Source organism: Sarcophilus harrisii, chromosome 2, assembly GCF_902635505.1.
Source record: "Sarcophilus harrisii chromosome 2, mSarHar1.11, whole genome shotgun sequence".
NCBI lineage: Eukaryota > Metazoa > Chordata > Mammalia > Dasyuromorphia > Dasyuridae > Sarcophilus > Sarcophilus harrisii.
In genome coordinates this window covers 482,013,155-482,038,019 of record NC_045427.1, presented here as the reverse complement: position 1 = coordinate 482,038,019, position 24,865 = coordinate 482,013,155, and the positions used below count along the sequence as shown (strand labels likewise).

Here is a 24,865-nt window from a genome sequence, read left to right as displayed (position 1 = left end):
TTAATCCAAAACACAGTCCTAAACATAGGGTCAAAGACAAACAGGCAAAAGGGCCCTTAAAGGCCAGTTTGTCCAACCCTTTCATTTTTACAGATGAAGAAACTGAGATTAAGTTATTTGTTCATGCTCATATAGTTAATAAGTGTCAGAGAAAGGATTTGATTCTAAGTCTTTGGATCTTTATTCAAGTTTTTCCTATAAGCCAAAACTCTCAAGGATTTTCTATTGTCCGTTAGAGAAGGAATAATATGGAGCTGAATGTTCAAAGCTGTTTATAATTTGGTCCCAACCTCTGACCTTCTCTCTTTATGAAAGAAGATAACCATTTTAGCCAAACTGGACTATTTATGTGCCCTCAAATACTCCACTAAAATTCCTACCCCTGAATTTTTGCTCAAGGAAATTCCCCCGATGCCCCTCTTTCCTCTCTATTAACTTAAGTCCCACTTACCTTCAACAAGAAGTTCAAGTTTCCCCAACTTTCCCTAACTCATTAATGCCTCTCTCCCCAAACTCCGGTGGTACTCAGCCTTTGTATTCTTTAGGCCTTTATCACACACTTTCTTGTATCATACGTATCTTTTTACATTTTTGTTCTATGTCTCCTCAAGGACAGGGACTGTGTCTCTTATGCCTTTGCACTCTTTGCACCCAGCACAAATGTGATCCCACACATGGGTGTTTCTGCGATAATGTTCGCTTGTAGCAGTCATCTGTGTTGCTGGGATTCACTTACATGTCAGAAATGAAGAATCATCCTTGGGTTGTCCAAAGATGGGAAGAGAACTGGCCCTTTACAATTACACTGTGTTAATTAGCAGCGACTGGTTAAAGGCCTAGAACTGAAGAGTTTGGTTTGTTTTGGGCTCTGAGGAAATTGCTTCCCTTCTTTATCACATATATGACTTCAAATGTCAAGTGAAGCAGACATGGGGAAAAAGTTATCCAGGGAAAACCTCATCCGAACTGTGGCTTTCAGAAAGCCGGAGAGAGAGGAAGCAATGCTTCCTCAAGAATGATGAAGCGGGGAGGTTGATTTGAATGAATCAGACCCGAGGGGTTTATAGAGTCAAACTTATATAGACATACCTTTCTTGAACTGAATCTCTAAGACATCTGGGCTGTTGGGAGCCTTTGTGGGGTCCTGGGTCTTTGTGTAGAGGCCAGGAGGTGCTTGGTTCTGAGGAAGGAAGAGAAACATGGCTGATGGACAAAGGTCCCAAGGCTCAGGATGTACCTACTCCCCTTCCCTCCCTGCTCTCTCTTGGCTCAGAGGTTAGCCTCCAGAACAGAAAAACCCTCAAGTCAGAGCATGGGCAGGAAGCAGGCAGTCCCTCTTCCCAAAGTCCATCTAGCTGCACTGACCAACAGGCCCTCCGGACTCACGCCACCACTGCACAGTGTGTCACCACTTTCTAGGGGTCTGGGAACAATGGGCTAAAGAAATCAGACAATTTTTCCCCTCAACTTGATCTCATCTTTTTCTTTGACGCCCCCACAGCTGGAGATGGAATAGCTGTGGAAGAACAAGTCAGGCAGGAAAAAAGTGTGACTTTGAAGGAGTGAGCATGTACATACTTTCCAGGAGAGAGGGACAGACATATGTGCACAAACACATCCATTTTCTCTCTCTCTCTCTCTCTCTCTCTCTCTCTCTCTCTCTCTCTCTCTCTCTCTCTTTCTCTTTGTCTCTCCCTCCCTCCTTCCTTTCCTCTCTCTCTTTCTCCCCCCCCTTTCATTTCTCTCTCCTCTCTCTCTCTCCCTCTCTCCCTTCCCTGTCTCTCTCCTTCTCCTTTCCTCTCTGTCCCTCTTTTTTTCTATTCTCTCCCTTTTATCCCTCCCCCCTCCACTTCAGCCTAGAATTGGGGTTTATTCTGCACTGACCGAAAAGCTAATGACTAAGCGTGACCCCAGCAGGTGCTCCAACAAGCTGTACTCTTCCACAGTGTCCCTGAGGTTAATACTCACAGGGGGAAAAGGGAGGAACAAAAGAAAAACCCATTTGAAAACACATCAACCTTTATGTATATTTTTTCCGGACTTGTAGAAAAGGGGCCTCTTGTCTCCCCTAAGCCCCGGCTGCAGCAGCAGTGACGGCCTGTTACAAGCACACTCTTGCAATTAGCTCACGCCTCAGGATGCCCCAGCTCTGAGGGATGCCAGACTTGGAGGCCAGGGGCAAAATCTTTAAGACAGAGACCACTTGGCAAGTTGGGGCAATAGATGTGGAGCACAGAGGAGATGGGAGATTGATTTTTCAATATTTCCATTCTCTTTTAGCATTCTCCCTCACAAAGACTCTTTGCCTGTTTCTTGTGGGTTTAGATTGTGTCCATTAGTTTTGGATTATTTTGTAACTTAGAGAGTAGGGTTAAGGATTTAAAGCTGGAAGGGACCTTGGTTTAGCCTTTTATTTTTAAAAATAAAGGGACAGAAGCTCAGAGAAGGATGTGCCTCCAAACCTAGAATATGAAAAATTTAGGTTGTTCTCCCTAAAATATCTTTGAAGAATGAAGCCTTGAACTAGACCCAGGATACCTGGCCTCCATCTGAATTCAGCTGTCTTTACTACTCATTTGCTGTGTGTTCTTGGCCTAGCCCATTCCCTTCTCTTGGCTTCCATCTCCTCAACATATAAAATGAGAAATCAAATCAAAGAATCGCAGAGTTAGAGCTGCTGATATAATCCTCTCATTTTACATAGGAAGAAATAGAATCCTAAAAAATTTATGTGATTTGCTTAAAGTCACATAAAGGGTAGGACCAAGATTTGAAACCAGTTTCTTTGACTCCAAATCCAGTATTTTTTCCCCTGGAATCTCTGAAATCTTTTTTAGTTCTAACATCCCATGAATCTCTACTAAAATACTCTTGCCCAAACATAATATCACTACTAATAATAATCTCTTTGGGACTCCTTCAAGGCACATTCTTATCCTTAATTTTTTTTTGTTTTTTTGGTCCTTGCAATAGATCTCAAGTTATTAAGATACAGATGACTATTTCCCAATTACAGATAGGGACATTCAGACACAAAAATGAGTGAAATGCCCCAAATCAACTAAAATTAGTTGAAAAGCTAAACTTCAATCTGGGTCTCTTGACTTGTAGCCCTGTGCTTTGTCCATTTTACTACACAATGAGCTGCTCTTTGCATATCAAAATTGAGGTGAGTTGGAGGTCACTAATAAATGGTGCCCGTGTAGAATGTTTTCTATTAGCTGCTAATGTTTGGGTCCTTGGATTCTCCTTACCTCTGTTCTCCAGGGCCCTGAACTCTACAGAGCTGATTAAGGAAATATGTCAATGACTACCGCACAGACTCCCTTTCTCTTTCCCTGAGTTCTAATGGTAGAACATGGTACAGGAGAGAGAAGGATGGATTTGCCCTTACTTGTACTATGTACTGCCTATGTGATCTTCAGCAAGCCTCTTCACCTTGGAGCCTTAGTTTCTTCCAATGTAAAATATTGGGCTACTTGATTCTAAATCTACTATCAGACAACTCTGGCTTTTTCTTCATTTCTGTTTCTCTGAGGGCACATCCCAAGGCATTAACAAAGGAGAGAAGCCGAGAAAGAAGACCTGGCTTTTGCAGGATTCCCTCTTCCGTTCTCCTTCCTGGTTTCTCTAGCAGCAGAGAGCCATACAATTCTCACTCATATGGGAGGGGAGAGTTTGGTGGTGATGGTGACGGGGCAGAGAGAAGGAAAGAGGGAAGCTACACAGTAAGAATTACAGTATTTAGGGTAGTTGGACAACTTAAAGATCATGTTGCCCAAGTCCTTTGATGCCCAAAGGAGCTAAATTACTTATCCAAAGTCATGTAGATAATAAAGAAGAAAGACAGGATTCTATATCCAGAGTTCTTCCCTTTATAACTGGGCCAAATCAAGGTATTTCTGGGCATAATCTGAAAAATTACAGCTTCTGTGTGTCCACTGGAACCTTTCAATGTAAACCATATAACCTAGCATTATAAAAGTTTTTCTTGGGTCAAAGGTACTGCGAGCCCTATCATAGTTATGTTCACCCTATCCTAATATCACTACTAATAATCTCTTTGGGATTCCTTCAAGGAACATACCCATCCTTAATTTCTTTTTTTGGCCCTTGCAATAGATCTCAAGATATCAAGGTACAGATGAATATCTCCCAATTACAAGATAGGGACATTCAGGCACAAAAATGAAATGCTTAAAATCACTCAGTTTAGTTGAAAAACTAAACTTCAGTCTAGGTCTTCTGACTTGGAGCCACATTTTGCTACACAAAAAGGCACAAAAATTCATCATTTTCTCTGCATTTGTACCCTAACTGACTACCTACCTTTCCTTTCCTTAATCCCAACACTGACAAGGACCAATCAGTAAACTGGTTTCTTATGAGACTGCCTGCAAAGTATCAGTGGGACTGAGGGAGCAGATGAAGATCCTAATGGCTCTTTCTTGGCCACATGGAGGAAGGGGTGCTGCCTAAGTCATTCTGTGCTCACACTCGTTCCTCTCAAAAAACAAGAACAGGGAGCAAAAGCCCATCTCCCACGGTGGCTGCTGAAGGTAGCCAGCAGTTCCTCCTTCACACCCTCAAGATTGGGACCCTCTGAATCATAACAACACAATATGAGCCGGATCTGCTACAGCATCAGGTCCATCCTCCTCCCTCCCTTTAACAAGCACATCCCTAAACACTCGATCCTGTGCACACACAAATGGTGTGACCCACGAATTTCAATTTTGCACGCTCTGGCCTCCCTGATCATACTTATTAACTCGGCAGAGAAAATGTCCGAGATAATGAAAAACTTTGCATGCAAAAGGAGATAGAAGGAGGGCTCAGGGTTGCAGATAAGAGGGAGGATACCAAGGATTACAAACTCTTTACTAAACATTGGAAGTCGGCATCAGGCAGCTTCCAATTTCCTAATCTGAGTCTGAAAGCCTCTATTAAATAAAATAACTAAATAGGAATAAAATGCCATTTGCCTCGAGTTCTACCATAGTCTGTGTGTGTGTGTGTGTGTGTGTGTGTGTGTGTGTGTGTGTGTTTTAGTCTCTTTTACTCTCCTTTCTAAAAGCTCAGTTCAAATGACAAATAGTTTGTTGCAGGGTATCAATGCCATCTATTTATCCATCCCAGTAGGGGGGCAAGTCCTGAGATGTCATCTTGGGGGGGTGGGCAAAGGGAAGAAAGTGTGGAAAAAAAAAGAGAGAGGAGAGAGAGAGAGAGAAAGAAAGCACGAAACAGGCTGAGAGAAGAAGAAATTGGAAGCAAATGGCCCGTGAAGTAAACCATGATGTAGGGCTATGATCGATGTTGCAAATGGTTTATTCATCCATCAGATATTGTTGTGCCCGGGGACTGAATGAACTCTTTCAGTGTGTGCCATATGAAGTTAAGGCAAGTAAATTTCTATCTTTCTCCGCATTAGATGCCTCATTGCTCTTCAATCAGCCCTCACAGAGGCAGAAAATGGCTCAACCATCTGCCTTCAAATCCCCACTTTGGCAGACCTCAGGGCTTTTGGGGGGTGGGGGAAATAGAGAGCAGTTACCCCTAAGCTCCTTTTCCATAAGCCCCGCTTTGGTGGCCAGCTTAGCAAGGGATGTTAGGGTCCCCCAAAGAGAAGAGGCCCTGGGCCATGGGGCCCCCCACCAATGCCTTTCTCCAGGACACCACAAAGAGAGAATGCTTCAGAAACCAGAAGAGGCTCTGTGTATAAGGGCCTAGGGAGGGCCCACTTTTCCTCACAGCCAGGGAATCAGGGTTTGCTAGTATTACAGTCTCAGAGACTATGGCTCCATCCCAGAATACTGGGTCACCTCTCAGCCTAGGCCTGAGCACTTCCATATTCACCTTTCCTCGTTCCCCTGTACTAGGTGTACCCCCCCCCACAATGTGTAAGCAGCAGAACTCACATTTTCTGAGGGGAAGGGGTCATAAGTAAATTTACAGATGTGCCTACTTTTGATTCACTCTTAATCCCCTCCTGTTGCCCTTCCCAGGAATTATTTCCTGATCTAAGCGAGAAATACCCATAGGGGTGGGGTAGGAGATACTATTTTCCCCAAGATTCCCCAGACTGAATTTCCTGTCTACCCCCAAAAGGAAATGAAAGTTAACTTGCAGAAGTTTCCTATCTAGATCTCTAAGAGAGAATTAAAGAATTCTAGAAGTGAAAGAGAGGGGCAAATCTGAAGCTGAGACAGACAACGGTGGGATTTGGGAGTATGAGGATCTAGATCCAAAACCAGATGTTTCTACCTATGTGACCCTAGCTAAGTCACTTTACTATAACCTGTGTCTTAGTTACCTCATCTATTCAAAGGAAGAAATTGGATTAGATCAACTCAAGTCCTCTCTCTCTCTCTGTCTCTGTCTCTCTCTGTATGTCTCTGTCTCTCCCTCTCCTTCTCTCTCTCTGTGTCTCTGTCTCTCTCTCTCTCTGTATCTCTGTCTCTCTGAATCTCTCTCTCTGTCTCTTTGTCTCTGTCTGTCTCTGTGTGTGTGTCTGTCTCTCCCTCTCCTTCTCTCTCTCTCTCTCTGTGTCTTTCTGTCTCTCTCTTTCTGTGTCTCTGTCTCTATCTCTTAAAACCTCTTTTCCTGCAGCCAAAGGTTTTCCTGAGTCAAAGATAAGGGAGGAAGGAGAGGAGAAAGGGCTCACAGTCTAGAGCTCAGAATTTATCTACAAATGTGCCCCCCCCCTTTTTTTTCCTCAGGGACAAATCCCCCAATTCCCTGGGCCCATCTGGGGCCCATTTCTTTCTCCAGCTCATTTTACAGGTAAAGAAACTGAGGCAAACCCAGGGTTAATTACTACCAAATGAAAAGACTTCTGTAACGCGTTTTGCCTCCCCCCCTTCCTGCGTTTCTCCTCTCCATTCACCCTGTGGCAGGCTCACACCCCTCAGGCCTCCCTGCCTTCCCCTTGACTGACTAAATAATTAGCGGTGGCCTGCCTAAGTGTCGTGGGGCCAACAGAGCATGAACTGGAAATACTCAGGCCAGCAGGCAGCGGTACCATGCGGCCTGATCAGGCTCCAGGGAGCAGACTCAGCACTAATGAGTGACACACCTCGACTCCAGAGTGGGAAGCAGGGATGAGAATGGCGGCAGGAAACAACAAGGGGCTGCTTGGGGGACATAGAGGCCACATGAAAAGAGCTCTGGAAACACGAGGGCAAGGCTGGCGAGGGAATGTCTATAGGGAAGGTGAGGGTTATGTCCCATTGCCACAGATTAGACCATAGAAGCTTTATATTAGCATCTACCCATTCTGTGGACTCTCTATACTGAGGCCAGTTGGGGGAAGGGCCTCCATACATCTATGGAAAAGCCTGCCCCTGAGGAGCCCCAAACTTATTTCCCAGCCCTCCCACCCTGTGAGTAGCCAATGATAGAGTAGCTAGAAGCCTGGGCCTGGAGTCAGTCTGTTAAAATCTGGCAGCCCTCAGATACCCGTCCCCAGGGAGATCCTGGCAAGTCATTTAACCTGTTTTCCTTAGGTTTCTTAACCATAAAACGGGGACAGCAAAAGCACCTACACCCTGGGGCTGTGGTAAGGCTCAAAGGGGGTGACATTTGTAGAAGTACTCAGCACAGTGCTGGGCCCAGAAGAGGTGCTTTGTCAGTGCTTATTCCTTTCCTTTTTCTTCCTCTCCTGACAGGATTCTTAGGACAAGGAGCAGGGCAGGAAGCCCCCAAGCAGTCCGAGGTTGCTTGGGAAAGCTGTTTTCTGCCCTGAGGGCCAAGCCCTAGCCAGCCTCGGCTCAGGCTCCCCATAGTGCTTTGGGAAGTTCCACCACAAACCAGCTAGATGGCGCAGGGAGTCAGGAAAACTCTTCTTCCCAAGTTCAAATCCGGCCTCAGACACTTGATAGCTATGAGATCCTGGGTAAGTCACTTAACTTTTGGGTTGCCTCAGTTTCCTCATCTATAAAATGAGCTGGAGAAAGAAATGTCAAAACCACCGTAGGATCTTTGCTAAGAAAATGCCAAATGGAGTCACCAAGACTCAACCGTGGCTGAATAACAGCAAAGCAGAAACCGCTTTCAAAGTCCTGAAACCCGGACGGGGCCGCCCCTCAGAGTGCTGGGCCCAGGTCTCCCTGGCCTTTCAGACTTTCGAGCCGGTGACCCTCCCAGCAGCTGTCCCCAGATGCTTCTTTTAAGAACCCTTCTCCCCAAAAGCCCGAGGTGTCATGCGAAGCAGGGGAACACAGACCCCCCCCCCTTGGCCAGAAGGTTCCAGGAAGGGCCTGAGGACAAAGGAAGCTTCTATTCCCATGATAAATCTATCTCCTTCCCACCCTAACTCCTGCACACACCCGCCCCCAACATTGGGGCAGGCAGAATGGGGGGGTGAGGGTGGGGGCTGGGAGACAAAAAGAGAAACACCCTGGGGAGAGAAATCCTCAGCTTCAAACAGGGCTGAGTGAGCAGAGGGATCCCAGGCTGAGAGCTCAGAAGAGAGGGCAGCGGGCCATCCGCTCGGTGTTGGGAGAAGACTCAGATAAATGAGCCCAAGGCTCTACCCCCCAACACCTCCCCCTCTGGCCCCTCATACAATCACTCCAGACCTGCCCTGAAAGCTGGTGGGCCCAGGACTCCCCCGCTCCCCACAAGTGTCTCATCTGTCTAATTGCCTCTTTATTGTCTCACGATGACATTTTCTCCTTCTGTGTTGCCCTGAAATCATTCCTTCCCCTATTCATCCTGGCAGCAATTAGAAAAAAAGAGAGAGAGAGAAGGAGACCTTCAAACCCATCCCAGAGAGGGGGAGGTGGGGAGGGGCGAGGAACACAGGCAGGGCCTGGCCCCAGCCCCACACCCGGCCCCCTGTGAAATTTCAAATTAGGCTACAAATACATCACAGCACTGGCCTAGAGAGCGGCCCCTGAAGATGGACAGCGCAAAGGAAATGATAAATTACCTTGGGGTTCTCCAGAATTCCGGCCTCATAGCTGCAGGAGAAGGAGGGGACAAAACCAGAGAAGAAAGTCACAAGAGAGGGAACATTTTCTCCAACAAATCATAAGAAAGAGACCCAATCCTTCTTCCCTCAGGCAAAACTCCCATTTCTTGGTGACAGTCACCAACCAGCTTGGGATATAGCTTGAGTCTGCCATAGTCTGGGCTCCAATTGGTCGTAGGGGCTATAAAGTGAGCTAGCCACTCTCCAGATGGAGTAGGATGCAGAATCTGGATTTTCTACCTAAGTTGGGACATAGCTGTATTCAGTGATGCTATGGGGATGCCTTTGCTCTATTCCCTCCCAATGGGACCAACCATACATCCCATGGAAGAAAGGAGACAGCCATTGTCTATGGGAGCCCAAAGCTCGATTTCCAAAGCATCCTGCTCCACCAGGGCCTTTCCTCTTACCTGATGTGCATAAGGTTCTCATCCATGCTCCATGGGTTCTTGGGGGTGACTGGGACTGGGATTCCATGTTGCTGTGGGAGGAAACACAAGACTGCTTGAAGAAACCAGCATGGCATTAGGGCAATATCAGTTCTTATAGATCAAGTCAACAGGTACCTGTGGCCCAATGGTATAAGGCTCTAATGTCAGAAGGCCTACACCTATCCTACATAAGGACACAAGCATTTCTGATCAGGAATACGGTCCCCCTCCTGGCTCTCCCTCTTGGGGGAGGACATGTATTCTCACCAAGATCATACACTGGAAATCCTGCAGAGGGGCTTTCTACATTGGGTGGGAGTCTCTATGGCTAGTGGAAAGGGGATCTGCAGTCAGAAGACCTTTATCAGGTGTTGGATCTGCTACTCCTAACTCCCTGGCTGATCCAATGTAAGTCTTTTTCCCAGTTTCAGACCTCAGTTTCCCAAAGTGTAAAATTTGAACTTGGACTTGATATCTAAGGTCCCTTTTAGCTCTACAAGTAAGAGCTTGTAATGGGATAGTTCCTTAAAGTTTATAAAGTGCTTTATACTATCTTGAGGGGTAAGTGTCAGAGGCAGCATTGGATAAGTCTTCCAGATTCCACTGTCCATCTAGCTACTGAAAGGGACTGATTGGAGAAGGAAGACACCATGAAAAGTTTGGAAAGAGAAGGTTTCAAATATCTTTGTCCTTGTACTACTCAGAAGCACAAAACAAGACCAATAGGAAGACATCAATCATCTCTTTAGTTGGTTTTTCTGCTCTTAGACATTTTCTTCCCCCTGCCCTCATATTTCTGGAACCAGTGATGGCACCTGTTTTTCACCTACACTTAAGTAAAATGTAAGTTTTGTGGTGAAGGAGACATTATCCCAATGTCTTGGACATGGACACTGCTCTCAATATTTGATTTCCCTAGTATAGGGGATTGCTAGTGTGGAGATTCCTTCTACTTTGCATATAAAGAATGCTTAAGAAATGCTTGTTGAATTAAATTGTTAAATTCAATCACCTCCACTGCCTCCCTAGTCATGTATTGTTCATTCTAGATCTTTTTCTTGTCCTTTTTCATCCTGAATCATCAAATAAGGACACAACAGTGAAAAGAGCATTCAATTAAACATCAGGAAACCTGCAAGGTGGATTTTCTGTCACCCTGAGCAATGCAATGTAATCCAACACAACTAGAAACTAAGAAAGGTACATACCAAAACAGGATAATCTGATGAGGAAGGAAGCTCAGAAGTTTCCTTGTTCAAACTCTACCTGAATGGTAGCAACCCCTTTAAGAGCACCTCTGAGAACACCTCTGTGTGGATCCTTCCTGTAATTTCTGTCCATTCATTGCTCCTGGGATCATTTACTGCCCTCAGGGACCAAGCAGAACAAAACCAATTCTCTTCTTTGGGAGAAGTCTTCAATTATATGAAGACACCTGTCCCTCCTCCCAGAAGTCTTAACTTTGGGTCTCAATCTCATCCCCTGTAAAATCACATAAGACCTGATGATTTCTAGGGTTCCTTCCAAGCAGTCTATGATTCTCATTCTTAGACTTGGTTATTTAATCACACTACAAGTTGTGACCTTACAACGTAACAGGGGCAGAGGCCCTGAGAGAATGGGAAAAATAGTAACGAGGGAATGTGGGATCCAATGCTTTTCCAAACTCCCCTTGGCTGCCCCACCAGCCTGGGACTCAGACCTCAGGCTTTGAGGAGAAATTGATTAGAAAAAGGCTTGACTATAAAGCCATTTGGAAGAGGTTGGGCTGTGATGATGATGATGATGATTAATCATTATAATTAATAGCACTTTCAGAGGATCCTACATCTAGACATAGAATATACCTCAGAGATCTTCTAGCCTAATCATCTGAGGTACAGGGAACTTGCCAAAAGCCATACAGTTGATAAATATCATAGGAGGGATTTGAACTCAGGTTTCCCAATTCCAGATCAGTATTCTTCTCACTTTTTCATATCGGTTTATCAAAAATATTCTTCAAGACAACTCTTTGTATGTTAGATCATATGAGTACAATTATCCCCATTTTACAGATAGGGAAACTGAGATTCAGAGAAGGGAAATGACTTCTACAGTTAGAAGAGACCTCAAAGCTCATCTAGCCTAATCTCCTCATAGAGGAGGAAATAGGCAGCAGAGTTGTAACCTGAACCAAGAATCCCTGACACCAGGGAGTGATTTTTTTCCCCCCTTATGTCATGCTGTCTGATTTAGATGCCAGTTTACACAAGAACTGAATGACCTATGGTTTACTTTAAACCAGGTCTCCAGAAAAAGCTATTTGTTTGCTGTTGGTTTTTTACAAGGCAATTGGGATTAAGTGATTTGCCCCAGACAGTTACACAGCTAATAAGTGTTACTTGTCTGAGGCCAGATTTGAACTCCTAACGTCAGGGCCAATGCTCTATCCACTGCACCACCCAGTTGCCCCATGAGCTGTTCTTAATTTTTCAAAATTAAACGTACAATGAGCAGAAAAAATTATAAAATTTAGAAAAAACATCACCAAGTCTGAGAGTTATTTTCGCCTGAAATGAACCTGGTGAATACAGGATGAAATCTGGAGGATGGACAGAAGAGTCAGATCCAGAAGGGATAGCTGGCAGCACCTTTCCTTCCCAGAGCCTTAGAGAAGGAACCACGGAAGGACCCTGGATTTCATTTACTCTGACTCCCTCATGAGCATCAGAAAAGGGGAAACTGATTTGTCCAAGGTCACACAGAGATTTAGCGGCAGGACGAGGCCTGGAACGCAGGCTTCCTGACTCTAAATTGGTCTTTTCCCACCAGGTGAAGCTACTGCCCAAGAAGTCCTGAGCCCTCCCCCATTTAGAATGCTCCCGAAGAGCCGCTTCATCCCTTTCACCCCCTTACTCCCAAATTGGCCGCTGATCTCCTCCGGCCCAACCTCCATTTCTGAAATGATGGCTCAGTTCAAAGGTTTCCCCAACAGTCACATCCACACTTTCACGGATCCTCAAACATGCCCACATAGCTACGGACACATCCTCTGTCCCTTTCCCTGCCTCTCCTTCTCTATTTCTCCTTTATCTCTCTCTCCTTGCTGTCTCTCCCCTTCTGTTCTTTCTTCTCTTAGTTTCTCTCTTTATCTCTCTGCGTCTCTGTCTCTTTCTGTCTCTCAGCTCCTGAGTCAGGAAGCTTCTGCTGGGGCTTGACAGAGAGGACCCTGTTCACACTCTGGCAGCCACACCACGCTTGCTTGCTCGCTCCATTAGCTTTCAAGAGCTGGTTAGCCAATTAATGCTCCCCTTTGTTTATCCTGAATGGGCTGTAATCATGAGCACAGGGTGAGCCCGGAGGTAATGCTCTCTGCTCTCGGCTTGCTCCACTCCCCTTCTCTCCCCTCCCCCACTAGGAGCAGCCTCATTCACTCCTTCCCAAACTTTTCTCTCCATATACTCCCCTCCCAAATCACCCAGATGGCACCGAGTCCTTTGCAAGGATTGGATGTGACCCCCATTTATATGCAAAACATATGCTAAAATGTAATAATGATGATTGATGTACTTTTAGGTTTACAAAGTACTTTACATATATTTTACATATAATATCTCATTGGAGTTTCCCAACAACCTTGTGAATGATACAAAAGTTATAGCAGCCCATTTGACTTAAGAAAAAAATGAGCATCAGAAAAGTCAAATGTTTTGCCTGTGATCACAAAAGCTAACAAGTCTTCCAGTTGGGATTTAATCCCAGATCTTCAGCATTCCAACTCTAGCACTCAGGAGTTACAAAGCACTAGTCAGTCAGTCCATAAGCATTTATTAACTTCCTACTATGCTCCAGGCACTATGCTAAACACTTAACCCTTTAAAGAAGGGCACATGCATATAACATTCTACAGATGTGTTTAAAGCATCTTATTTTTGCACAACATATTTGACTAGCCCTCAGTATACCATGACTCATACTAGATATGAAGCAAGAGATGAGACTGATTGAAAGATAAACAAGAAGTTACACATCCAAATAATCCTTTTTCGCATCCAAGCTGCCCCCTGGGAGGCTGAATACTTATTTATGCTGGAATCGTACATGGATATATTTGGGGAAACTGGATGTGCTAACCAGAATCATAGAATGCTGGAATTAGAAGGGGGCCTCTCTGTCCATCTGGTCCAAACATTATGACCCAGCTTCTGATCACTTAACTCATTTCTCCACATTTGCTTCCAAATTGCTTTGGGTTGTTTCCCAAATCAAGTTCACCCTTAAAAGGGCAGAGATTTCCCATCACTGAGAAGATTCAGAAGAACAGGCTGCAGGCCCCAGAGACACTACCTTAAGAGACCATTCTGAGAGATGGCAGCATCCTTGGAACAGAGTGTGCCATAAATGTGTGAGAGCACCTGGGTTGAAATACTGGCTCTGATACTTATTAGCTTTGGGACTCTGGGCAACCTCCTTGGGTCATATTTCTATATCTGTAAAATCAGGGAATTAATCCCTTATTTTGTTGTTTGATGATAGTTTTTGAATTTTCTTAGAAGCTCAAAATCTCTGATCCCAAGGGAATTATTTTGAAAAGATGGAAGTAATATGCCTATGTATACCTAATGATATAGTCACACTTTAAGCACTACATGTACTAATACTGTACCCAGAATCCTTCACTTTAAAGGATCTGATGTGAGTTCCAATTCTATACACAAAGACCTTAACTTCTTCACTTCTTAGGAAATCATCTCAATGACTGGAAATGACTTGACCAAGAGCTTACAGCTAGTTACTGGTAGAGCCAGGATTCAAAACTCAAGTGTTCCAAGTCCCATCCCATTCAGTAGGACACATGGTGGGTGGGTGTAGACAGCCATAAGTCATCATTCTCTTTTCACTTCTCAAACCCAAGGAAATTTGTATTTATGGAACTAGAGAAAAATTTTAAAGCCATTTTTTAAAATGAAATATGACCCTACCTTGTTTTTAGAATTTGAAAAGATTAGAAAATTCACTTAAAAAGAACATACAGCAAAGTAGAAATAAATGATGACCGATATACTTCAAAGTTTACAAAGTGCTTTACATATAATATCTCATGGCTGTTTCACAACAACTCTTTGAAGGATTTTTGGAAGACTTGGCTTTTAAATATTTCTTGATATATAGACTTCTTCTCTTTGTACATATTTTTATTTGGCTAAACTGATTTTCTTTACTGATCCTCCCACAAGATACTCCATCTCTCCACCTTTGAAATGACTTTAACTCCTGCCTGGAATGCACTCACTCTTCCCCTCCACCTCTACAAATCTTTAGTCTCCCTCAAGGTTCACTTTCAAGGGCTTCCTTTTACATAAAGTCTTTCCTGATCCCCACAGTTCCAAGTACCATCCTTCCCAAATTACCTTCCATCTTTTTGGATGAACCTGCATACGTTCTCCCCACGCAGACGATAGCTCTTTGAAGACAAGAATTAATTTTTGTTTGTCTTTGTAGTCCCAGTGCTCAGTACTGGCACATAATGGGTACTCAATAAATGTTAGTTGACTGACTAAGCCATACAGGTAAACAAAAATAAAGATCAGATCTGCTGAAAAATAGCACTTGGCAGTATCCCTACCCCTAGAGAAACACAGGCAGCAAAGTGTTTTCTATCACCATTTCTAGTTGGCAGATTGCTATTTAACTTGGCTGGGGGAGTGACTATTTTTAAGGTTATTTTAAAAGCACACCTTTCTTCTTTGAAGAGGTGGGGACCTATAGGTATAAAACATTGCATATAATATCAGACCTAGCTGATATGCTGGTTAGTACTGCAATTGTGTTGGCTTTCTCTTTTTTATTCTTTGTTACAAAGATAGTTCTCTTAGAACGGGAGAGGGAAGTAGTTCACATTTTGGGAAATACAGTAGATGTAAAAACAAAAGAGAGCAATAATTTTTAAAGTGCTACAAAAATTGAGATATTGTTCCTCAAAGCCAACTTCTCCAAATCTCTCCTTCCTATTTCTTCCCAGACTGGAGGTCTCCAGTACTGAGTATAAAAGAAGGTTTGTGCAAAATGTCTGCACTAACACTGAAAAACAAAATGTTTCAATGTAATAAGGAGGAAGGAGTCAGGGGTTTATTTTGGCAGATTCCAAGGGAGTAAATAGAATAAAATGAAAATACTAAACACTAAGACCAAAATTGTTCTCTCCTCTAATCCCTACTTCCATAACTCCCCCCATGCCCTCCCAAATCTAACCAGGCAATAGGGCAATAGAATTAGAAATTGTGGTTGTTTTCTATCTACCTTAAACATTTTTTGAATCATTTTGTTTTGTTTTGCTTTTAGTTTTACAGACACTAGCAAAGATATGTACTTATACATGTATAAATATATAAGTGTTTTTCCCCCTGGGAAGTAGATGATGGATTTTTGGATAGAGGAAGCAAATGTTCTGTTTTGTTTTGTTTTACAAGTCTCAAATATCACCTTTGGACTTTGGTTATTTATGAGCCCTGAAAGATGAGAATTTTAAAAGCCCCATTGATTTTCTTCCTTGCTGATGTCTATTGCGTGCTGAGCACTGGGTCTGGACAATGAGTCTACGCTGGTCAATTTCACCGGTGGCTTCTTGGACGCTGGTTCTAGCCCTCCCGGAAATGCTGAATCACTCCCTATGATTTCCCTTCGGGCTCAGTTATTACTCTCAGCTTCTCTTTTGGTGAGGGAGATGGTAGTTCTCTTGATGAATACCTCCTTTCCTCATTTTAAAATGGCATTTAGGAAAAATACTAAGGTAAACACCTTGCAAGCTGCAGAGAGTTCTTTTTCCTCTCCAAACCCGAGGAGGGAAGACAACTCTCCTCTCTCTATTCTCCATGGAGAGACTCAGAAATGTCTTTTGTTTGGGGCTTAAAGGAAAAAACCTCAGACGCCCTCCCTTTACACGGGACCTGGGGGTGTCCAGCCTTTTTTCTTAAAGAAAAGCACGTGTTTCCTTTTCTGTCTCCCTGAGAAGCCAAGGAAAAACACACACACACACACACACACACACACACACACAACCTGGGCTCTCTTAATAACTCTGTTATTTGACAGTTTGTTTGGCAACATATGGGATTGCTCTTGTAAACTCCCCTCTTAATGATAAAACAACAGATGGTGGAGACGATCCTTCGCACACGGCTCTCCAGGTCTTAATGGGATGCTGCCGGCAGGGCGGTGGCAGCAACTCCACGCAGAGCATCCCCTCCGACTCAGCACCTTGGCTGCAGGAATATTTCACAGCCTGGGTTGCTGACTGCTATTTAAAAACTGAAGCAATTTTCTGGTCTATGCACCGTGTAGCTTTTTTCCTCTCTGATTGATTGAAGCTGTTTGTCAAGCACTGCCATCAAGTCGCTAAAAAGAAAGGTACCCTGGAGAGCGGCTAAGGATCCTGATGCAAAACTTCTAATATGTTTTATTGCAACTTGTACTTCAAAAGGGAAGGACGACAAAGGCACAGTGTTTTTTGCCTTTGTCTGACTTCACCCCTTTGAGCCACTACCTGTTCCCTTGGAAAAAGCAGCTGACAATTAAATTCTAGGTAATTACGGCCCTTTGCAGAAAGCAGTCTCACCCCCCCCTTTAGGTTCCCCCACCCCCTTGTACCCCCAATGACACTGCTGAGACGGCACACACACTGCTGAGCCGTCATTCCCCCAGGAACAAGAGAAAGATTAGGAAGAGCACCCTTTTGGCTTTCTGCAACAAGGCCTGCTGAGACGTGGGAAACAGACAAAGGGCCAGAGCCTGTTCAGAGTACATCTGTGGAGCTGGTCCAGTGGGAGAGCTGCCACATGACAGGGGGTGGGGGAAAGGGGTGAGTCTGATCCCCCAACTCATGGGAATCAAGAGGCTGTGGACTCTGAGGCCCTCAAAGGGGAATGATGGCTCTTAGAAGGATCCAAAGCAACACCCCCCTCCCTGTTCCTCCTCTGATTCAGATGGGGAAGCCACCTGGATGTGGCTATTTAGGGAAGGCTGTTACTTTGGAGAGTACACCGAACAGAGCAGAGGGAAGGTGAAGGCCAAGAGCCAAAGAGCCATACCTTGGCATACTCCATCAGGTCGTTGCGTCCTTTGAACTTATTGTAGAATTCAGGCATCCTCCAGGGAGCGATGACCTGGAAAAAAGAAGGGAATCAGTACTCAGTGATAGGAGAAAACAGGAGCTGGATCAGGAGATCTACCCATGTCTGCCAGTACTGCCCTGATGCCCTGGATGGTGGGGCAAAGGATCCAATCAAAGGTTTAGATCAGCAGTTGTAGGCTCTGTCTTTCCACAGGGTTTAGGAAGAATGGGAATAGGGAGAATTAACCCGGAAAAGCTACTACTCCTGGCAGCCATGTTTGTAAATGGAGTTTATTATTGGGGCAGAGGGGTTAATACTAGTTGGACTGGCACTGTTTTTGTCCAAGAACAAAGCTTCCTATGTTCACAGAAGGGCTCAGTTCTGCCCTCTTCACTTATAAACTTCCTGAAGGATAAATGCTCTAAAAATCTAAAAAGTTGGCTTCCACACATCCCACAAACCCTGACAGAACTTCTTTCTAGGGGATACTTAATTCTAGGCTATATTAGATTTCTGTGTCTTAACAGTCTTGAAGGTCAGTCAATGATTAATGAATAGTTAATGATTGATGAATGCCAACCAGCTTGCCATCAAGTATCGATGGTCACAGTTTTGAGTCTACAAAGGTAATGAGAAAAGGTGAGCTGGCTATCTTGTGTAAAGACACTTTACATCATACTAGCAGAGCCATCCAGGCCCTCCTTGCTTCTGGATCCTCATATAGACGGACCAGGGGCCCAAAGGATTAATCAGAGAATCTTAGACTTAAAACTGGAAAGGACCTTAGAAGTTGTCAAGTTTAATTCCCTCATTATACAGATGAGGAAACTAACCAGGAAGGTTATGTTACTTGCCCAAGTTCACCCAAGTTTGAAGGATTTGGACTCAGGCCTTCTTGATTCTGGATACAGAGTTCCAGGCCTGGACACTATCAAGGAAAGCTCGGAAGTGCAGAGTCTGGAAGACTCCTCTTCCTGAATTCAAATCTGGTCACAAACATTTACTCCCTCTGTGAGCCTGCACAAGTCACTTAATCTTGGTCTCATTTCCTCATTTGTAAATGAGCTGGAGAAGGAAATGGCCAACCAATGCCAAGAAAACCCCAAATGGGGTCACAAAGTCTCAGACATGACTAACAACCACAACTTCCTGATTCCAAGTGCAAGGTCCTGGATCCACTAGATCATCAACAAATGACAAAATAATTGATCTGAGTGGAGATGAGTGTGACGCAGAATAATACTTGCTTTGTTCTGGAGTTCACATCTCTACCTGTCCCAGAATCAATGTAAGGGTGAAATCATCAGAATCTGGGGTCATTTAGTCTAACCTGTGCCTAAACAAGAATCCTTCCTAGATCATCTCCAATAAAGAGTAATTCAGCAACTGCAAGAAAACCTCCAAAAATGGAGAACTCACTATCTCATGAAGCACAAACCCTAAGCCCACTTTTGAACAGCACTAAGGCATTTGGAGGTTGGTCCTTGAAAATAACCACAACCTGCTTCTCTGCAACTCTGCTCTGTCCTTTGTTCCTAATCCTGCCCTTTGGGGCCAAGCAGAAGGAGTCTGATCCCTAATCCATATAATAGCCTTTCCAGTTCTAGAAAGAAGCCCTTCTTGTTTCCCCTCAACTTTCACTTCTCCAGACTTCTTTAACTGATCCCCACATTGTGATCTTGCACCTCCTCTGAAACTCCTCAAATTAGTAAACATTCTTAGAATGTAGTACTCCGGGTGTGTTCTGATCAGAGCAGAGATCAGCAGGGCTATCTATCCCCTTTCTCATTCTGGATTGATTTCCCATAATGAAGTTTTGAATCTCATTCACTTCTCTGGCCTCCATGTCACACTACAGATCCATTTTGAATTTCCAAGCACCAACCTCTTCCCCTCACCTTGAATTTTTTTCATATGAAATGCTATATCTCCCCTAGTCTTGATTTTTTGAGGTTAATTTTGGAACCCAGATATAGAAATATACATCTATGCCCCTATGAAATTTCATCTTATTTGAGTTGGCCCATCATTCTAGGGAATCAAGATTCTTATGGATCCTAATTCTATCATCCAAAGTATTAACTAACCCTTCTTAGCATGGTGCCATTTATAAACATCTGTAAATATAAGTGTTCCAGCTGTTTTCTTTCAAGTCACTGATAAGAGGGATGACAAGATCAAGGGTGGATTTGAAGTAGAAAAGATCCCTCCATCCGTTATACACCCATCCATTCTGGAGATCCTCTGCCAATAATAATAGCTAACATTTATATAATGCTTTAAGGTTTGCTAAACACTTTATAAATATTATCTGATTCTTATAATAACCTTGAGAGATGGTGCTATAGTTATCTATAAACTGCAAAAAAGGAAACAGAAGCCAGGAATTAGCTGTGACCAAGTGGAGTACTTTATGTGGAGGTTAGGGGCTGCGCTGGGTTTATCAAGGACCCGAGGCTTTTGAAAGAAAAGTTGGAGAGACTGAGAAATTGCTCATTTTTCATTCTTGGAGCAAACAGAGAAATATACTACCTCCGCTTCTTTGCTCCATCACCTCTGACTTCCAGAAAGACTGGAAGCATTGATGCTGAGACATTCGTGATTCCTCATTTATCTCTTCTTTGGTTATCAGTTAGTATTAGCAGTGGAAGTTGGCTTCAGTGTCTACTTCTTCCTGGAGAGGTTTGGGGGCACCTCAACAGGAAAGGGATTGGAGGAGAAAGTCTATACAATCCTCCCCTCATCTCCACCACTGTCATTAGGACATAATGACACAAGCCAAGGAGTTTTAAGGGAGAACAGAGAGATGGCATCTCAGCCATCATCCACTTAAGTGGGAGTCCAGATTCACTTGCCAGAGATGAGCTTCTGAAGCAGGTTGAGAACCATAAAATCTACTCCCATTTTAACTAATTTTATTTTTTGGTTCTAGAAATTCCCAGCACCTTCCCTACCAATGCTGAACAGCAAGTGTTTTGCAACTTGAGAGAGTTTGAGGACTTAAAGGGAATATTGAGAGGTTAAGTGACTTGTCTAATCCACATGGACATTATGTGTTATAAGTGGGATGTAAATTGTAAAATGTAAATTGAGGTCTTCCTGATTTTAGAGGCAGCTTTCTAGTCAATAAACCACCTGGCTCTCTATGCTTACAATGATAATAGCCAGGGAAACATACATAGAAACTTAAGGTTTACAAAGATTACATTAAGATATGTCAACTAAGTTTTTTGCTGCTAGTGAGATTTCCCAGGGTCCACATGCCCCGACTTTCAAAACCCTTGACTGATCCCAAAGGGTCTTGGATTCCAGATGACTCACCTTAATCTGAGGGGCCAAGGAGTAGCAGGTGAGCTCAAACCGGATCTGGTCATTCCCCTGAAACACAAAGAAAAGCAACCTTCAGGAGTGGTTGTCACAAGACATGATGGGATAGGTGAAAAAAAGAGGTTATTGTACCAATCCAGTTTAACTCTACTTTCCTTTCTAGACTTAGGGTTTCATGTCCCAGCTCAGATCCAAGATATAGCCTCCTCCTGGAGGTCTAGCCCTAATTAGTCCAGGAGTATCACCCCTGTGGGTCTGGGATGCTCCTTTAGATTACAACTACTTCCTACTCATCCCTTTGGGATCAGAGATGCTCATGGCCAGCTGAGAGTACAAAAGAGATAGGGTGAAATCAGTAAGTACTTGTCTTTATTAGTTCTCCTTACTGATGTAGTATATGTGAATCTTTAAAATCCATAGAAGATCAGAGCTGGGAAGGACCTTAGGAAGCAAAATATTAGAACTGGACACATAGAACTATCTTTTAACACATAGAACACAGAACAAGAAAGCTGGAAGGGATTTTGAAACAGAATATGAGGTCTGGAAGAGATCTCATATCATGTCTTTTACCTTCTCTGGCTCTTAAATTTGTTTTTCTATAAAATGGCAGAGGGGCAGCTAGATGACACAGTGGATAGAGTACTGGCTCTGGAATCAGGAAGAGCTGGATTCAAATTCAGCTTCACAAACTTGACAATTACTAATTGGGTGACCATGGGTGAATCACTTAACCCTAATTGCCTTGCCAAAAAAAAAAAAATGTCAGAAGGGGCCTCTTCCTTTCTAATATTCTGTGATACCACAAATCTATGCTCCTTCTACTTTAAACAATTTGAATAGACACATGGTGGTAGGAATGTTGGCAGGAGGCTATAATGGAAAGAATATTTAGACAGAATCAGAAGACCCATGTTTGAGTCCTGACTAGCCTCAATTCAATGGGTGACCATTTCAGTTTCCTCATCTGTAAAATGGGAAGGTTGGAGTAGATGATCTCTAAGGTTCCCATTCCAACTGTCAGAACTGAAAGGGTCCTTCGGGATCAGCTTATCCAACTCCCTCATTTTATATGATTAATCAAGGGCCCAGAGATAGCAGTGATTTGTCCAATGTCACATAAACAAATTAATAACAAGATTAAAGACTCAAATCCAGGTCTCCTGAGTACTAGCCAGGAACTCTTTCTTCCACCCCACACCACCCATTGGCTGCTGAGCTTTAAGAAGAACTCTTGCTGTGCAAAACTATATCTCCTCAAACATCTCTGGGGGTCTACACCAAGGGGATCATGAGGGGCAGGTCTTGTGCCATACCTCCAGGCATTAAAGGGAAAATGGCTGCTTGCTTACTGACTATCCCCCTCTCTTGTTTAATATCCCCCCAAAAAATAGCTGCATCCCTGTGGGGAGACATATGTGCTGTGGAAATAACAGAGAGGCCTTCTACCTACTGTGAAAACTGCATGGAGCGTGGCAAGGCTTCAGCAGGAATAATATGTTATTTTCCGGGTGTTGTATCAAACAGCTCGGTAATAGAGGTTTGAGTCTCGTTATCGCCCCGTGTTGCTAGGCCAGTGATACAGGCTAGGTAAGATCCAGGTCCCCCAAATGTCCCTCCTGGGAGATCCTGGATGGAAGGAAAACTGAACTCTTGGCTGAGAAGGGATGGCAGGGGGAGAAGCATGCATCCCCTAGGCTCACCTGGGGCCTAGCTGGGGAAGGGGCACTGTGGCTACTGTCAAGCTGGTGAGGAGAGCAAGGATGGCCCCTACTCTCACACTGGGAATCCCAGGCCCCTGGAGAAGACGCCAATCCAGGGGTTTTATGCACCATCTCTTCCCCAGGAACTAACCATCTGCCTCTTCAAGGTAGGCTAGAACCTTCACCATACCCAACATTCTCCACATCCATTCAACTCACTGGCTCCCTTCATTTTGAGGGCTCCCTAGACTTTGGAATATAGACTCTTAATGCAACATTACAACTTTAGCTCTCTGTAAAAGTTACTAAAAGACATCCTGGGGAAATTTCCATTTCCCCCCAAATTTCCATCACCCTACCAAGAAATCATTTTTCCAGGGAACTAGAACTCCTAGAAGATCTCCATCTCAGTGTTAGACAGATATAGAGGCTGGCTTGATTCCAAAAGCATTCTGTTCACAGCTGCTAGCAGGATGTTCTGCTGCCTCCAAGAGGCCAGTGATCCATTTTAAGCTAGTATGCTTTTAAAGAAATCAAATGTGTTTTTCCAGGACAAAACCCTTCCTAGGTAAGGAGGCGATGTCTTCCTTCAGTTCAGTTTCAGTCTTCTCTCACAAGGCTCAGAATCTCTGGAATGCCCCCCCCGCAAAGTATGGCACATTACACACCTGTATGTGTGCCCCTGTGAGGACCTACCCACATGTTGACACATGTGTAGGTGCGTGTAAAGCCTGTGGGAGAGTATTAAAGATGCTCATTTTCCTCAAAGGCCTTGGCGGTCCATCTGCTCCTGGGATAACAGCGATACAGATGGTGCCCATTTAGGCAGCTCCTGCTGCTGCAGCAGCAGCAGCCAGAGGCTCAGATTTCCAATTCCTCCCCCTCTGCTTCAGGGCTAAGGGGGTGTGTGAAGGGGGGCCATTGGGGAACATTAGGAAGTATAGAATATCAGGGCTAGAAGGGATCTCCAAATGCAGAATGTCAGGGCAGAGAACAGAGAATGTTTGTGCTGAATGGGACAGAGGATATTAGAAGATAGCGCAGAAAGTTTGTGTGGAAGGGATCTTAGAACAGAGTGAAACAGATTTATTCTTGGAGGGAGCTTTGGATACAGGACACAGAACATCAGAGCAGGAGAAAACTCTGAATACAGGATGTTAGAACAGAGTGTAGAATGGTAATACGAATATAGAACACACAAGATACAGAATACTATGGAACATAGAGTGTTCACTGACAATGTTAGCCCAGGCAAGGGTGGCAAAGGGAGTTAGAAGGACTGCATTGGCAGGTGGAAGGCCACTTCCTTCTCCCACGCCAAGGGGACCGAGGATTCCCTTGGATATGGTAAACTGAGGCAAGCATCCTTGATCCTGTGATTCCTAAGGTTCCCAATCCACAATGCTAGGGGAGCCAAAAGGTATAGAGAAAAAACCGGAGCAGTGCTTGAAAAAGAGAATTCAGGGTGTGTGTGTGTGTGTGTGTGTGTGTGTGTGGTTTCCTGCCCCAGCGATTTCAGGGATTTCTTCAGTGAGAAATTCTCTCTGTTAGTGCAGGCAGGCCACATATTGGCAATATTCAATCTTTGCAAATTTCCCAAGCCCCTGAAAAGTTATACCAGGGCCCTACAGTATCAAAGGGAAGCCTTGGACACAGGTCTTTCTGACTCTGAAGTCAGCTTCCTATCTACTACAATTCATTGCTTCTCATATAAACACTAAGGGACCAGAAGCCAAGGAGATGGGAGCCATTCATGCTCAGATACCCGATCAGAAGCCACCAGAAGTCCAGCATTCAAAGAAACCACTGCAAAAAGCTAAGAAAAACTGGATGCGCTCACAATCCTGTTCCCAACACCAGCATATTCCTTTGCCTAGGCAACCTGGGGTACTAAGGAAAAAAGCTCTGGAAGTGAGTGTAAAGAGACTTGGATTCTCACCCCAGCTGGGTCCCTAAAAATAAGGATGGGGACTAAACCTGGGATTTCAGAGCTATCAGCTACTTCTAGTGAAGAAATCCCCTCTTGCCAAAGAAGCTCAGCACTTTCTCTTCAATTTATGGAAAGGGAAATAAGTATTTATATAGAATCTGACTTTGTGCTAGGCACTACGCTAAGCACTTAACAATCATCTCATTTGATGCAGAAAATAATCCTGGAATGTCCTGTTATGAGCGCTATTATAAACCTGTTTTATAATTGAAGAAATTGAGGTAAATAATGTCTTGCCCAGGGTCACATAGTAAGTGTCTGAAGTCAAATTTGAATTCAGAAATTCTAGGCCCAATTCTCTAATCACTGCTCCAACTAGCTGCCTCTATAAGACCTGTAGTTTTTCA

The 24,865-nt window shown here is 44.0% G+C and overlaps 1 protein-coding gene across 1 annotated transcript in view; it reads right to left on the bottom strand.

The window, feature by feature from the left end:
* Positions 1–24,865, bottom strand: part of ASS1 (argininosuccinate synthase 1) — an 80,046-nt gene that overhangs the window by 33,525 nt on the left and 21,656 nt on the right. The window contains exons 5-9 of the mRNA XM_031954841.1: positions 20,820–20,876; positions 17,475–17,549; positions 9,385–9,455; positions 8,933–8,963; positions 1,090–1,180 (exon numbers count right to left, since the gene is read on the bottom strand). Of these exons, the coding sequence (XP_031810701.1) occupies positions 1,090–1,180; positions 8,933–8,963; positions 9,385–9,455; positions 17,475–17,549; positions 20,820–20,876 (325 nt within the window). The remainder of the gene's footprint in view (positions 1–1,089; positions 1,181–8,932; positions 8,964–9,384; positions 9,456–17,474; positions 17,550–20,819; positions 20,877–24,865) is intronic.